The sequence below is a fragment of the Triticum urartu genome, chromosome 6A (assembly GCF_056163025.1).
Source record: "Triticum urartu cultivar PI428250 chromosome 6A, HENAU_Tu73, whole genome shotgun sequence".
NCBI lineage: Eukaryota > Viridiplantae > Streptophyta > Magnoliopsida > Poales > Poaceae > Triticum > Triticum urartu.
In genome coordinates this window covers 487,150,394-487,167,801 of record NC_141878.1, presented here as the reverse complement: position 1 = coordinate 487,167,801, position 17,408 = coordinate 487,150,394, and the positions used below count along the sequence as shown (strand labels likewise).

Below are 17,408 nucleotides of genomic sequence, written 5' to 3'. Positions count from 1 at the left end.
GTCGATGCTGACCAGGGTGGGGCTCCGCCGCTCATTGCTCTAAGTGAATCTACGATTTTTGCATTTGATCTCGCGCAGTCCCGCAGTGTCGATCGCCGATCTAAACCTAGCCATAATGTGCCTATTTAGGTTTAGGTTGTTTTTGTCGCGCGCCTCGTAGATGATGTTGAAGTCGCCGTTTATGAGCCAGGGCTGGCCCTGCGGCGGCGCGATGGCGACGAGCTCGTGGAGGAAGTCGTCTTTGCGCGCGTCGTCGGCGGGGCCGTATACGGTCGTCAGCCAGAAACAGGCGTTGTCGTGCTGCACGGTGGCTTTGGCAGTGATGGCGAAGCGGCCAACGGCATGCGTGGACATGTGGATGGCGCCGCTGTCCCAGAGGATGGCCGCTCCCCCTCGCGTGCCGATCGCCGGCAACACCATGCAGCCATCTAGCCTACTACCGCCAATTTTCCGGACCAGGTCTGGAGACCAGGTGTCAAGCTTTGTTTCCTGGATGCAAAGCACCAGGGGTTGGTGCGCGTCGAGTACTTCACGGACGGCCGAACGCCTCGCCGACGAGTTCAGGCCACGGACGTTCCAGCTCAAGATTGCGCAGTGGGGGCTACTCATGATTGAACACACGATTTCTCCGGAGGCTAAATTTTACTACAAAGAAGATAGAAGGACGATACACCATCATACAAGCCGTGGCGCGGCAGAAACCACCAGTAGCACCCAAGATATGCTGGTGACGATCTAAACCTCTAAGCCTGCTACTAAACATTGACATTGATCCCTAACTCTATCTGACGCATGGCCAGACGCCGCCGGAGAGACGATGAGGGGGAGGCCTAGGCTGCAGCGCCGCCCGCGTCGTCCGGGCCAGCAAGGGTGGCCATGGCGTGCAGCGCATCCACGTTCAGACGAGTGATCTTGGCGATGCCAGCAATGTCTTCCTCGGATAGGGGCTCGTCGAAGCGCCGCACCAGCGCCTCGGCTGCCTGGACTGTCATCCTCTCCTTTGGCCCCAGCATCCCGAGACCCTGGACGAGCCGCAGGGTGGCGCGCTGCGCCACAGGGACGGGGGAGGGATTTGCCGCCTGACGAGCGCTCTGACGGAGCGGGGCGGATGAGGCCCTAGACTTTGGCGGCGCGGTGGGGCGGCGAGGCAGGGCGGGCGGGTTGGCGATGACGGGCGGTGTAGGCTCGAGGAAGAGGCGACGCAGGGTCGGCGGCGAGGTGCCCAGGTGGAGCTCCTGGACCTGCTGCACCATCGCGCCCAGCTGCATCGTGGTGGCCACCTCCGAGCGGGTCGCACGGCATGCAGCGCTGACGAGGTCGAGCTGCATGGACTGAGGCGGGGGGCCGTCGGTCAGCGGCAGAGGCGAGGCTGGCTGGCCGTTGACCGCTTCCGTGTCAAAGGACATCGGTGCTGCCAGCGTGGCGTCGATGGAGGCTTCCAGCTGCAACTGCATGCTGTCAGGCCGAGGCGGTGGCGCAATCACGTCCGCGGTGGAGTTGAAGAACACCGTGACCGGATCCTGCTCCGGAGGCGCTGGAGACTACGGGGCAGGAGGCAGCTGGGACGGCGGCGGTGGCGGGGGCGGTGGAGAGGGCAGGCAACAGAGAGGAAGCGGCGGAGTGGCGCGAATGCCCGTGTCGCTGGTTGCGCGGCGCTTGCCGTGGCGGCGGCTGGTTGGTGTTCGGCTATGCTGCCGAGCGGTGGGAGGCGGGGCCTTGGTGTTGTTGCTGCTGTGATGCGTAGAGTCGCCGTGGCTTCGGCCCAGCAGGGTGTCCTTCCATGAGCGCCGGTCACCATCGCGGTCATCGTGGTCGCGGCGCCCCCACCCAGCTGCAAGCCCTGGCAGCCAGTGGAGGTCACCGTCGGGGCAGTGCGACGTCCTTGCCAATCTTCGACGTGCCTGGTCCAGGTCCCTGGGTAGATGGCGGGGAACGGCGCGTCGTCGTCGGAGCCGGATGAAGGGAGGCCACTCTGGCGTGAGTGGGAGGAGCGGGGGGGGGGGGGGGGGGGGGCGGCGGGGTCCAGTCTTCGACGCGGTCGACGTGCAGCAGCAGCTCGCGCTTCCTGACGGCCGGGGGCGGATCGACTTGGCAGTTCGGAGGAGAGAAGCCGAGCATGGCCTCGACGCGACCGGTGCCGCGCGCGGCGCGCCAAATGGTGTGCTTCGTGGGGATGAAGGCGACGGCCGGGACCCACACCCAGCACGTGAACGTCTTGGTGCGGCCGCGCTCAAGCGTGCGGCTGTCCAGGCAGTCGACGATGCATTTGTCACCGAGGACCTCCGCCGCGCCTTCCAGGGACCACATCTGCATAGGCATCTGCTCGATGACGACGCGCACGTGGAGCTTGAGGTCGTCGGGCACGTCGTGGTCATCCTCGCTCCAGCCCTTGATGGAGAACACCACGTCGCCGACCGTGATGGAGCCGAGGCGCACGGCGTTCTCCTTGTGCCCAGGCAGCTCGAAGTGGACGAAGAAGTCCTCGGGGTCGTGGCTGGTCACGCGCAGCAGGTGAGGAGGAGTGCGCAGCTGCTCTTCGATGGCTCATCCCACGACCATGGGATTGGCGGCACGGTGCTCCGCCGTCGTGGAGAGCAGGACAGCGTGCTTGCGCAGAAGGAACTCCTGGTGCTCCATGGCCGGCGTGGTGATGATGACCTTGTGACTTACGCGAGGGCAACGGGAGGGGTCGGTGTGGAAAGCCCGCCGATCCATGGCGGCCGGAGGCGGCGACGGGTCGGGCGTGGGGAAGCGCAGTCTGTATCTCACCGGGCCATGCTGCTGCAGCGGTCCTAGCCTATCCTGCACTACACCTCTTCCTCTCTTGTTCTTTGGATTCTTGGGGCACTCACGACCGAAGTGGCCGGGCAGCTTGCAGATGATGCAATCCAGTGGAACTCTGCAATCGATACGCTGGTGGCGCGAGCTAAGGCAGCGAAAGCAGTGGCCGCGAAAGCGCCTTAAAAAGGCGTCGTGGCCGCTCTGGCCATTGAAGGAGGAGCGCCGACCAGAGCGCCGGGAGCGGAGGACGCAGAGCGGCCCGAAGGATTTTTGGGCGCGCGGCGCTCTTTCCACGACGTAACTACGGTCCAGGCATCGCCAGCGCCGGAAAGGGGAAGCTTTGACTCGGGGGAAGGCCGAACTATGATGGATTTTAGCCTGGGCGCCCCGAAGGGGGGATCCGATGCTTGGACCGCTGGCGAAGGCGGGGTTGCGGCGGCATGGGAGCACTCACCCCTCTGCGGGATTCGCGGCGAGGCCGCGGCCCGCAGTAATGGCGATGGCGCGGCCGGGGCCTGCGACGGACCGGAGGACCGAGCGAGATCCGGAGTGGAGGCGCGCATTCCCCATCCCGATCTGTCGCTGGCTGCGGAGCGCGAGGAGCGCGCGGAGCTGGGCAGGGAGGCCGGGCACATGGCGTCTGAGGGGTGGTGTCGACGCCCAGCGGGCGACGACGGGGGCTGGGTGGCCGCCGCGACCGGAGTGGCCAACGGCGCTAGGGCACGGGAGGGGGGCAGCTCAGCTCAGTTGCGGGAGGGCCATGTGCGGGTTTTTTTGAGAAACTGGAAGAGTTTTTCTTTTCTTTTTGAGAAACTGGAAGAGTTGTATGTGAAGGAGGCAAATTTCATCGTCAAGGCCGTGGGCAGAGAGGTGTTAGATTTCATGCTAGTATTCTTAGTACACCAACCCACTAGGAGAAAATGCAGACATGGATTATTTTTTAATTTTTTTGAATAAAAGGGATGGATCCCTGATTTCATTAAAGAAACCACCACCAAAATAAAACCAGACTCTCAAGCAAAGTCCAAAACCTAGCTGATGAAGTCTAGGTAAGTGACGGGATCCTGTATCAGGGTGGCACCTAGGAGCCTGGCCTCGTCTAACCACCAGGGGGGCAATAGGGCAGGGAACGGTGCAAACCCTGGGAGGCAAGGTGACCTTCTTGACACCCAAAACTAGAGGGCGGCAGCACCCCAGATCGCATTTGACATGTAAACCGTAGGCCTCTCCTGTATATATAAAGGAAGGTCTAGGGTGCCCATCGATCATCTATCCTCAGATAGGAGAACTCTCCAGTAGCAATCTCATACACCATTGTAACCCCTCGCACGAGGTATCCCTTCACTACGAATTATCAAAAACAGCAGGATGTAGGGTATAACTCTTCGGGGGGCCGAACCTGAATAAACCCTCGTGTGACCTCCGATCCATGACTTCCAGCTGCGCTTGCACTCTCACCGGGGGATCTGGCGGGAATTTGCTTCGCCAGTTGGCGCGCCAGGAACGGGCGACGCCGGCTGGAGACCGATCATGGGTCGGATCTTCTTCCGCTGTCAGCAATCAACCGCCAATGGAAAGCCTAACCTTCATCTCCCTAACTCAAATGAAATAGTGATATTTGGTTGCATCAACCATTAAATTGAACAATTCAGTGTACTTACCCCTACATTAGATTACTAATCAATTGAAGAGAAGTTTCCTATCGTATTTTGTCAAATTTCTGATGTCCTATTTTCAAGTATGATACATACATAACTGCTTGCCTGGAGATTTGAGCAGACAAAGCTAGTCTCCTGATGAATGAGGTGGTCGAAAAAAAATCGACTGCTCATATGTTCTTTGAGAGATAAAAATACAATGTATATTAATCTGATTTTTTCTAGGTTCCACATCCAACGGCTTACACGAATATTTGATAGTGGACTGTAGTTGAGTTTGATAGATAGATTCGTGCAGATAACTTTAGATCGAGCATGTAGTATTTTAGCAAGCCATACATGCCCGATCTAAAATTACCTTAGTAAGAGAGATCAAAACACATGCATTTTCTTTGGCATCTTAGTATTTCAGCAAGCCATGTGTATGTAGAGAGTCTGGCCAACAAAACTATGATACATCCTTCTAATTAGCCCATCGTAGTCAATGAAAATCGTTTTCCTTAAAGAAGAGCTTACAGTCCTATGCTGCATACGGCCAACTTAACTTTAGAATTCAGTTTCACAATGTTGTTTGGTGAAGACAACAGTTCAGCGGTGCCAGAGTAGACATTATGGCAACTCCAATGCACAACCCCAAATGGCCTGGGCGCGGGGTAAACGGATAAAACAAGCGACCCAACGTGCAGGAGAAAATTTTTATTGTTGTAGGATGGATGCAACTTTTGGTATTGGGTGGGAAGAAGAATGCATCGATCTATTGATAGAACGAAATTTGGTAGATGTATGTGCACTTGTTGCTAGAATAAAGGCTAGAGATGAGACTAGATGCGAAGAAGCAACGTCTACTTCTTTAGACTCGAAGAAGAAAGAAGCATGCAAGTCGAGACTCCGTTGGATGGCAATCCCAACTCCTTGCATTGACATCAATTGATGGGCATCTCCATACCCCGTTGATTAGCCTCGTCAATGTGAGACTTTCTCCTTTTTGTCTTCTCCACACAACCTTCAACATCATATTCTATTCCACCCATAGTGCTATATCCATGGTCATGCTCATGTATTGCGTGAGAGTTGAAAAAGTTGAAGCACATTAAAAGTATGAACCAATTGCTTGGCTTGTCATCAGGGTTGTGCATGATAAATACTTTGTGTTAAGAAGATGGAGCATGACAATACAATATGATTTTGTAGGGATAATTTTATTTAGCCATCATATTTTGAAAAGTCATGATTGTTTTTTAGTATGCTTGAAATATTATTGTTTTTATGTCAACATTAAACTTTTGTTTTGAATCATACGGACCTAAATATTCGTGCCACATAAAGAAAGATTACATGATAAACATGTTAGGTAGCATTCCACATGAAAAGTTCTATTTTTATCATTTACCTACACAAGGACGAGCAGGAATTAAGCTTAGGGATGCTTGATATGCCTCCAACGTATCTATAATTTTTTATTGTTCCATGCTATTATATTATCAATCTTGGATGTTTTATATGCATTATTATGCTATTTTATATCATTTTTGGGGACTAACCTATTAACCTAGTGCCCAGTGCCAGTTGCTGTTTTTTTCTTTGTATTTGCCTTTTCAGAAAATCAATACCAAACAGAGTCCAAATGGAACGAAACTTTTTGACGGTTTTTCTCAGACCACAAGACACCTTTGAAGCTTCAGGAGGAGGCCAGAAGGGCCAAGGGGTGGCCACAAGCTCGGAGGCCATGACCTAGGGGCACCCCGTAAGCTTGTTGGCCCCCCGTGACACTTCTAAACCTAATATTTCTTCTATAAATACCCAAATATTCCCCGTAGACCAGGGGCACAGCAAAAATACTTTTCCGCCGCTGCAAGTTTCTTTTCTCGCGAGATCCCATCCGGAGGCCTTTTCTGGTACTCTGCCGGAGAGGGATTCGACCACGGAGGACTTCTACATCAACCTTGCCGCCCTTCCCATGGTGTGTGAGTAGTTTACCACAGACCTGTGAGTCCATAGCCAGCAGCTAGATGGCTTCTTCTCTCTCTTTGATCTTCAATACAATGTTCTCCCCGATCTTCTTGGAGATCTATTCGATGTAATCTTCTTTTGCGGTGCGTTTGTTGAGATCCGACGAATTGTGGGTTTATGTCAGATTGTCTATGAATATTATTTGAGTCTTCCCTGAAGTATTTTATGCATGATTAAGATAGCTTTGTATTTCTCTCTGATCTATTGATTTGGTTTGGCTAACTAGATTGATTTTTCTTGCAATGGGAGAGGTGCTTTGTAATGCGTTCAATCTTGTGGTGCTTATTCCCAGTGACAAAAGGGGACATGACACATATTTGTATTGTTGCCATTAGGGATAAAAAGATGGGGTTTGTTCATATTGATTGGATATATCCCTCTACATCATTTCATCTTGATTAAGGTGTTACTCCGTTCTTGTTAACTTAATACACTAGATGCATGCTGGATAGCGGTCGATGTGTGTTATCATTGGAGACTTGTGTGTTCCTCCTACTGGATTGATACCTTGGTTCTCCAACTAAGGGAAATACTTATATCTACTTTGCTGCATCACCCTTTCCTCTTCAAGGGAAAAATCAACGCAATCTCAAGAAGTAGCACATTGCACGAGAGAGGCTAGTAATTGGGATGCCCGGTCCTGTAACCAAAATGACAAAAATATAATAAAACAAACTCCCCTGGAAAGTTTATTGTATGGAGGGCACCCAAGGAGGCTAGCCATGGCTTGTGTTTGAATGGTTGACCGGGAGTAAACTTTACCTTTCCGCTTGGGAACCGCCGATAATGTGTTTTAGCATGGAAGATATTGAGAATCCTCGGTCGTGACATTGACAGGAAAAGTACACCTCTTAAAATGTATTCATCTCTAATTTAAGCTTCGAGCTCTGGCACCTCTACAAATCCATGTTTCCCTCTATGAAGGGCCTATCTATTTACTTGTATGTTATTTGACTTTCATTTTTTGAGTCATCGCCTTCTCATTCAAGCACTAGTTGGAGAGCGCTATTGTCATCCTTATGCATTGAGTATAGTTAATGTTGTATGCATCATGACTAGATAAAGGATTGATCATGGCGGGCTAGGGATAGCGTTCTTTAACATTTTTATTCTGAAAGGCATGATTGTTTGTTGGTGTGGCTGAGTATTGATGTATTTATATCAAATTATAGACTATTGCTTTGAATCACTCGTATCTTAATATTCATGCCATGATTAGATTATACGATCAAGATTATGTTAGGTAGCATTCCACATCAAGAACTATATTTTTTTATCACTTACTACTCAAGGATGAGCAGGAATTAAGCTTGGGGATGTTGATATGTCTCCATCATATCTATAATTTTTGATTGTTTCATGCCAATATTCTACAACTTTCATATACTTTTGGCAACATTTTATATTATTTTGGGGACTAACATATTAATCCAGTGCCCAGTGGCAGTTCCTGTTTGTTGCATATGTTTTGTTTCGCAGAATATCCATGTCAAAGAAAGTCCAAACGCGATAAAAATTTACGGAGATTTATTTTGTAATATTTGATTTTTGGGAAGAAGAATTAACGCAAGACATTGCCTGAGGTGACCACAAGCCCCCTGGGTGCGCCCAAGGGGGCAGGGGCGCCCATGTGGCTTGTGGGCCCGTCGTAAGTCGGTTGACGCCCTTCTTTCGCCACAAGAAAGAGAATATCAGGGGAAATCGTGTTAAAATTTCAGCCCGATCGGAGTTACGGATCTCTAGGAACTTAAGAAATGGTTTTCGGCCAGAAAACAGGAACACACACTACAAAAAAAGACACATCCATGACATTTTGGGCCGAACGAAAAAAATTGTCATACATATGACACTTCTATGACGATAATTATGACAAAACCCGGTATCATCATAGATGTGGTGGGCTCCTACTTCTATGACAAAAAATCATGACAGAAAATGGGCTTTTCGTCCTGGGCGGGCCGGAGACGCAGCTGCATGACATTCTTTGGGCCGTCCATGGTGGAAAAAACCGTGGTAGAAGCGAGGGTGAGGAAAATTTTGGGGAGTTCCCGGTTACGGTGGGAGGTCGGGGGCCGAGCGATGCGCATTTCTCTCATACACATACGCGTGTGTGTGTGCGAGGCGTTGGCTCTAACTGAACCCGAGCGAGGCGTTGGGCTCTAACTGAACCCGAGATATTGCACTGCAGGCTACGCGTTACTGAACCCGAGCGATCGATCGATGGCTGTTAACTAAACCCGATCGAGCGATTCCTTCGCTACTGCTGCTAACTGAAGCTGATCGATTGGATGAACAGTGAGCGTTGCGCGCGGGGGGGGGAGGGGTTGGATGAACAGTGAGCGGTGGCGTTGCCTCTGGATGAACAGGACCCCGTGGTGTGGTGGAGAGCTGGATGAACAGTAGACGGTGGAGGGGTGGTTGAACAGGACCCCGTGGTGTGGAGGGCTGGATGAATAGTAGACGGTGGAGGGGTGCCCGTGGAGGGGTGGTTGAACAGTAGCCGGTGGAGTAGCGCGCGGTGGAGGCTGGATGAACAGGAGCCCGTGGAGGATGGAGGAGGTCGACGGTAGCCTATGGAGGCTGGAGGAGGTCGACGGTGGAGATGAACAGTATCCCGTGGAGTCCCGTTTTGCGTTATGCCACACCCCTCCCGATGAATAGGACCCCCGTTTCGACCGTAGGAGGTCTGTTTCGTCCGTTTTGCGGTACGCCACACCCCTCCCGATCAACAGGACCCCCGTTTCGACCGTAGGAGGTCCGTTTCGTTCGTTTTACGGTACGCCACACCCCTCCCGATCAACAGGACCCCCGTTTCGACCGTAGGAGGTCTGTTTCCTCCGTTTTGTGGTACGCCAGACCCCTCCCGATCAACAGGACCCCGTTCCGAACGTAGGAGGTCTGTTTCCTCCGTTGTACGGTACGCCAGGCCTCGTTTCCATCGCCTGTTCCGTCCAAGCCCTCCCGATGAACACGACCCCGCATTCCGTTCCGACCCAGCCGGTTGGCTCCCACGCGTTCCGTTGCCTCCCGATGAACACGAGCATTCCGTTGCCTCCCCATGAACACGACGCATTCCGTTGCCTCCCCATGAACACGACGCATTTCGTTGCCTCCCCATGAACACGACGACGACGATGTTTCTCCGTTCCGACCCAGCCATGTACACGAGCCCTGGTCGTACGTATGCGCGAGTAGGCATTCGAGACCCCGCTTGTATGTACACATACATGGCCGTATTTTCTTTCTTGCACCATGGCCGCTGCACGTACGTGTACATACTACATGCGCGCCTCTACTACGACACGTACGCGCCTCTACTACGACATGTGCGTGCCTCTACATCCACCAGTATATATGTACGTACACGTTTGCGACGAGAATGACAACGCTACGTATGCTTCGACCAGGTGGGTCCCGACTGTCAGGCACTTCCTTGCGTGCGAAGATGTAGCTGGTGGGTCCCAGCAGTCAGGGGGGCGAATCGTTTTGTTTTATTTGCCCGGACGCACTTCCTTGCATGCGAAGGTGTAGCTGGTGGGTCCCAGCAGTCAGGGGGGAACCTTTTTTCACGAAATACGGTGGCCCGTCCGGTGGGTCCCCGCTGTCAGGTGGAGGAATAATTATTTTGCGCGTAATAAGGAGGCACTTCCTTGCTGCGGCCGTGGACCCAGCTGTCAGCGTCTCCATGCATAGTACTCTTCCGATGTAAGTCGGTCGTTGACCACATTGACCACACCGCGCCGAGAGCACCACGGCGGTGGACGACGACAATGCCTAGGAAGGGGACGACACAGAGGCAGGGAAGACTCGGCAGTTGTTTCCCACGCGGAGAGGAGTATGACTGTACAAGGGTGTACTGGTTCGTCTGTCGTCGCCGGAGAATAACAGCAGGTGTGGGTGAGTAGAAGGATGGCTAGGCGCTTGTTTGAGGGGCTGGAGCAGGAAGAGCAGAGATTGAAGAAGCACGACGGCCGTTGGATGGACATCCAACAGTCAGTGCTTGTGCGTCAACCTTTTTTTAGGAAAGCCTCAAATCTGTGGAAAACAGCATAAAGCCCATCTGCCATTATTTCTAATAATTTACAGCCCATTTGCTAATTCTTAAGGTTTTTTTGGAGCCCATATTCTTTTTGTTAGCATTACAGCCCATATTGTGGCCACGGTTAAAAAATTATACGAAATTTTGCATATTTTGGTGCGACCCGAACTATTTTTTAATCCTGAAATTTTGACTCACATTCAAACTGATTTTAAAAATAAATGTATATCAATATAAAATCCAACAAATTCTCCACACATAAAAATTAATGTAATTTAAAATCTTGAAATGAAAAAAAAGATATTTGAAACTAATTGCCGGTTTGATGTGTTTTGAAAATGTACAACCCATTTCTCATTACTGATGGGCCATTTTCTTGGCCAGCCGAATGAAAGCTCTCCTCGTCTTGAAAGATTTGCAGCCCAACAGGCCTGACAAAGCGACTTACTTGGCAAATCACAAAAAAACTGGGTTGTGGCCGTGGACCTAGCTGTCAGCCTCTCCACGTACAGTACTCTTCCGATGGAAGTCATTCCTTGACCACGTTGACCACGCCGCGCGGAGAGCACCACGGCGGTGGACGACGGCGAGGCCTAGGAAGGGGACGACGCGGAGCCGGGGAAGACGCGGCAGTGGAAGCCCGCGCGGAGAGGAGTACGAGGGTTCACTGGTTCGGCTGCGGTGTGAGGCTGCCGTCACCGCAGGGCCTAGCCAGCGGTGGGAATAGTAGGGGGTGGTGAGGCCTCTGTGGCAGCACAGCCGGCCACGGGAGGCAGGAGCATGCGGCACGACCGGCGCTGCTTTGGGCGGCTGGAGCAAGAAGACCAGAGGTTGAAGAAGCACTACGGCCGTTGGATGGACATCGTACGATCACTGGAGCTAGAATCGTTCATGTTGACTAAGTTGACAAAGCCCTTCGTCCCCGTCAACTTAGTAGGCCCACAAGTCAGCCTCCCACCAAGGTGGGTCCCAGCTAGCCGGGGGAGTATTCATTTTTTTGTGCGTAATAAGGAGGCACTTCTGGTGGGTCCGAGCTGACAACGGGGGGAACGTTTTTTTCACGAAATACGGTGGCCCGTCCGGTGGGTCCTAGCAGTCAGGGGGAAACAATTTTTTCATAAAATATTGGTGGCCCGTCCGGTGGGTCCCCGCTGTCAGGTGGATGAATAATTATTTTCCGCGTAATAAGGAGGCACTTCCTTGCGGCTGCCGTGGACCCAGTTGTCAGCCTCTCCACGTACAGTACTCTTCCGATGGAAGTCGGTCGTTGACCACATTGACCACGCCGCGCCGAGAGCACCACAGCGGTGGACGACGGCGAGGCCTAGGAAGGGGACGACGCGGAGCCGGGCAAGATGCGGCAGTTGATGCCCACGCGGAGAGGAGTATGAGCTTTCACTGGTTCGGCTGCGGTGTGAGGCTTCCGGCGCCGCAGAATAACAGGGGGTGTGGGTGAGTGGAGGGAAGGCCTGGCCAGTGGTGGGAGTAGTATGGGGGTGGTGAGGCCTCCGCGATAGCACAGCCGGCCATGGGAGGCAGGAGCAGGCGGCACGACCGGCGCTGCTTTGGGCGGCTGGAGCAAGAAGACCAGAGGTTGAAGAAGCACTATGGCCGTTGGATGGACATCATACGGTCATTGGAGTATTTGACTAAGTTGACAAAGCCTTCCATCCCCGTCAACTTAGTAGGCCCACAAGTCAGCCCAACAATATTGTGGGTCCCAGTTAGCAGGGGGTATTCATTTTTTGGCGTAATAAGGAGGCACTTCCTTGCGTGTGAAGATATAGCTGGTGGGTCCGACCTCTCAGCGGGGGGAACGTTTTTTTCACGAAATACAGAGGCCCTTCCTGTGGGTCCTAGCTGTCAGGTGGGGGAATCATTATTTTACGCGTAATAAGGAGGCATTTCCTTGCGTGCGGCCGTGGACCCAGCTGTCAGCCTCTCCATGTACAGTCCACTTCCGATGGATGTCGTTCATTGACCATGTTGACCAGGCCGCGCCGAGAGCATCAGGGTGGTGGACGACGGCGAGGCCTAGGAAGGGAACAACACGGAGCCAGGGAATACTCGGTAGTTGTTTCCCACGCGGAGGAGTACGAGGGTTTACTGGTTCGTCTGCCGTCGCCGGAGAATAACAGAATGTGTGGGTGAGTAGAGGGATGGCTAGGCCAGCGATGGGAGTACGGTGGGGCCATGAGGCCTGCGCGGCAACATAGCCGGCCGTGGGAGGAGGGAGCAGGCAGTCCCGCCGGCGCTTGTTTGAGCGGCTGGAGCATGAAGAGCAGAGATTGAAGAAGCACGACAGTCGTTTGATGGACATCCAACAGTCACTGCTCTCGTGTGTTGACTAAGTTGATAGGGCGTTGTGTGTGCGTCAACCTTTTTTTTTATGAAAGCACACGCGTCAACCTGTAGTAGGCGCACAAGTCAGCCTCAAATCTGTGGAAAATAGCATACAGCCCATCTGCCATTATTTCTAATAATGTACAGCCCATTTGCTAATTCTTAAGAATTTGCCCATCTTCTTTTTGTTAGCATTACACCCCATATTGTGGCCACGGTTAAAAAGTATACAAAATTTTGCATATTTCGATGCGGTCAACTGTTTTTAATCCAGAAATATCGATTCACATTCAAACTATTTTGAAAAATAATTTATATAAATATAAAATCCAAATAATTGTCCATGCATAAAATCAATGGAATTTAAGATCTTGTAATGAAAAAAATTGAAACTAATTCCCGGTTTGATGTGTTTTAAAAATGTACAGCCCATTTCTGGGCAAACCAAATGAAACTTTCCTCGTCTTGAAAGATTTGCAGCCCAGCAGGGCCGATAAAGCAAGTAGGCCTTGTTTGGGTATTTCTTAAAAAAAATAGAACTGGGCTAGCCATTTTCAGCAAGAAAAAAACACAACTGGGCTCATGATGTGGTAAACATAAATAAAACCCTGGCTAGACGGGCCACAGCCCCCGCACAGCCCCGTTGTTACCCTAATCTGTCGCTAAAACTAGTATAAATAACAACTGCTTGTTCCTAAAAAAACTGCGCGACTTGCTGGGTCCCTGGTGTCAGCCGCTCGTAGTGTAATTCTCTCGTTTATTGACTACGTTGACAATGGCGTGAGCCCCAGATGTCCAACCATTAGGAGGAACCATATTTTTGGGCTTGTACTATAGAGGCACTTGCTTGCGTACTGCCATGACGCTAGTGGGTCCCTACTGTCATCCTCTCCACATACAGTCATCTCCTTGTTCCTCTCGGTTGTTGACGACGTTGACAACGCAAGAGGGCAGCGCACCGTGCACGGCGAGCGAACCAAGGCCGCAAGGCGGAGGACGACGACGAGGCCTCGGACGGAACGAACAGGAGCCGTTGAAGATGCGCCGGTCCAGTCGCAGGCGGAGGGGAGTACGAGGGTTGACTGGTTCGGGCGTGGGTGCGTGTTGGGGCTGACGTCGCCGGAGAATAACAGGACGTGTGGGGGAATAGAGGGAGGGACTGGCCAATGTTGGAGGGTACGTACGGTAGGGCGGCAGAGGCGCAGCCAGCCATGGGAGGCGGGAGCAGGCGGAGCCGACGGGGTGGTTTGGTTTGGGCGGCTGGAGGAAGAAGAAGACAAGAGATAGAAGATACACGACAGATGTTGGATGTGAATCCAATGGCTGGTAGGCAGAATCCTTTGTTAACTGGCTAGTAAGTCGACACCACCTTGGATAGGCTATTTCCTCGCGGGTCCCAAATGTCAGAATCCAAATCTGTCATGGTCATGCAGCCTTTCCTATGAAAATTTACAACCCATTTGATGTGCTAGTTCAAAATAAGTTTGTGGGTGCTGGTGGGGGCTAATCACTTGGCTTCTGTAATGCACAGTGAGCTCAAGCAGCCGGCGAGAGTGATGTTATTTCCCTTGGTTGGGATTTGTTACTATATTTCACTCTAAATTAAACGAATGGCAAGCCATTTGCCTTGTTTCAAAGAAAATATGACAGTCATAGCCGAGTTGAAAAGGGCAGGAACATCTAACTCCAGCTTACAAACTGTACAAAAGCACGGGGGTTAATTGTTCATCAGGTTTACAAAAAAACCAGATTGAAAAGGGCAACAACATCTAACTCCAGCACTGTTTTCGGCAGTCACAGTCAAATGGATCGGTCAGGTCCATAGAATGAACATCCTGGGTCGTAAAATGTACTGGATTATGACCACAATATGTTGTAAATAGAAGCCCGGCATGTTCAGAAGCTCTTTTGCCCACCTGAGACTCCTTTTTTTGCTCTTCGACATACCCATCCATCAATTCAGTAAACATATGGGCTTTTGAATTGATTTTACTATTTACTAGTGTGGATGGGTTGTTTTGTCTTGGGCCCAGAGAAACAATTACTACTAGTACAGTGGAGACACTCTACAGCTACCCAGAAAAACAGTTACTACTACTACTACAGTGGAGACACTCTACCGCTTCTAGCTCCTCCTAGGTCATTGAAACGTCTCCCTCTACTGAATGCCGTTATACTTTTGTTCACCGACATGCGGGCCATGCAGCGCGCGGGCCCAAATGCCATCCACCAAATTAGAAGGTAGTATGCAGGCGGAGAATCACCCCGGTCGTAGCGCGGCAGTAACGAGCCGTCGCATCACAAAACCCCACCTCCCCGCAGTCTAAGTTTGAAGGACGAAGCAACCATCATTTCACTCTTTGCTGAATCCCCTTCTCCCTCACCGTCTTCAAGAAAGGCAACACTCGCATCTGCCACTGTTCTTCTCTCCGAACGAAGGGAAGGTAAGCGGATCTGTGATGTTGGTATATTTTCATTCAGAGAAAAAAAGAACTTTTGCAAAGTAGTAACCGATCCTCACTCTCTTTTTTGTTTCATTGTCATTGCGATTGTGTTTTCCTTTCAGTGGTCTCCTAGTATTCGTCAGTTTCATGATGTACCAAGGAGAACCAGGCAAAGATCTGCCGATATTGGAGCAGACGCGGGAGGATGATCCCCACGAGACAGAGAGCTCCAAGAAGATGGAGGCAACCACCAAGCCGCCCCCAGATACGCTCACGGCCACTACTGAGATGGTCAACGCCCCATTTGAGGTTACAGCCCCCGTGGCACTGCAGGAGCAGTTTTCCCCCTTCGAGGATGTGTCCCCCCCCCCCCCGCTGAGCTGCCCAAGGTGATTTCCTTCTTTGCCGATCTCGATTGTGGTTTTTCATCTAAGTATGTGGTGATTTTTTTTTAGAAAAGGAAGTATGTGGTGATTATTAATGCAAAATTTTATTAGCTTCGATGCCATGCTATACATAGTGGTTTAAATAACTTGTGTTTCTTATACTGAAAAGTAATTCAGAATTTGTTTCTGTTTCAATTAGAGCCCTGATGCAGACAAGGATTGTGTGGTTGTACATGTCACTCGCTATGAGGCGGACGACCTGAATATACGCACTGGAAAACAGAGTTCTTAGGCTGTTGGATCCTGGAAGCCATTTGCGGTTATACCAATGAACAGTTGTATTCCAGCCTCACTGTTGTCAGGCGTGTTGTCCAGGGTGTACTGAAGCACAAGAAGTTCAAAGTTACTCCTTCATTTGTGAGGCATACTGTTCTTGTCAAGCTTACGCAGGAAGATGACGTGGCATGCCTCCACAAACAAGTTTATCAGTGGCAAGGCCACAAGGTTGTCTTCATGAAGGTTCGTAGGATTGAGCTGCTGCGGGACGTCCTCGATGATGTTCATGGCAAGGTCCGTCTTGTGTCCAGCCCAAATTAGATCGAGGCATGAAATAGTTGCCCCAGCTAGTGTTTAATAGTAGTTTGGATTGTGTCTAATTATCCGAACCTTGCCTATTATCGACCCCTCTAGGGCTAGTAATCTGTTTGAATCCGTCTATGGGAACTGCTGCTACTTTTGTGTGCCCGTGAATCATGTGAGAACCATCGTAATTGTTGCCGAAACAGATGCATCCTCACTAGTTTTTTCATGAATATGGCATGGTAAGACATAAGTTGTCACGGTTTATCATACGAGCAGTGTGTGTTTTGATGAAATAGAGCACTCGTTCGAGAACCGTGCGCCGACGTATACATAAGTACTTGTAAACACTGTTGGTGCTACCCCACTTGTAAGCAGTTGTGCAAAACACGGCACATTGGCTCAACTCGCTTCAACACTAGGCTATCGACCAGCTAACAATCAACAACCTGCTGTCTGACATATAAGCAACTATGTATCTTGTTACAGTGGTTCATGCAGTTAATTGAGGCCACAATGTAATAAATTCCAAACGTTCACACGCTAGTCCAACGCTCATGTGGAACAATGACATTAAACTCGTCTTCATAAAAAACTTTAAAAGCATAAATTAAGCAATTCTATACATCTCAATGATTCATAGAACATAACAAACATATACTAGTTCACAGCAAAAGACAAAGTTGTGAGAATGTTTACAAATCAGGAAAAAACAAGCAAGGCTTCTCTGAGCAAAGGGTCTCCCGGCAGGCTTAAATTTCCTGGAGTTCACTCTGGTTTTTTCTTGTTGCCACCATCCAGGGTTAGGTTCTCTCATTCCAGAATAACCGATTATAATTGTGGTCTCAGCTGGAATGCTGAACTGAACCATGCAGTGTACTGACCAGCTGAAATGCTTGTGCATTCCACTAAATTTAAGCACCGCTCTTTGCAGAAATAAGCAGACCACAATGCCTCTTGTCCGCGCACCTGTCCAAAAAACCATCGTGCAGCCGTGCCAGCTAGTCCTCGGACCATGGATGAACTGGTAGGAAGTGCATTCCGGACTAGGATGCAGTTGTTTTCGCTCGTCCCTGCACTGCTATCAGGAAGTAAAATGTACGAATCAGCTTATTTTAGATTGCGTTGGTCATTCTACCTTAGTTACTACCAATGTAGGGATACCTTG

The 17,408-nt window shown here is 50.9% G+C and overlaps 1 protein-coding gene across 1 annotated transcript; it reads right to left on the bottom strand.

The window, feature by feature from the left end:
* Positions 1-39: 39 nt before the first annotated feature.
* On the bottom strand, positions 40-609 carry LOC147965829 (uncharacterized). The gene has a single exon (XM_087530626.1). It carries the CDS (start codon positions 607-609, stop codon positions 40-42), a length of 570 nt encoding a protein of 189 aa, XP_087386752.1.
* Positions 610-17,408: the final 16,799 nt, after the last annotated feature.

Coding starts and splice junctions, on each gene's coding strand:
- LOC147965829 (XM_087530626.1), bottom strand. CDS start 609: ATGAGTAGCCCCCACTGCGCAATCTTGAGCTGGAACGTCCGTGGCCTG.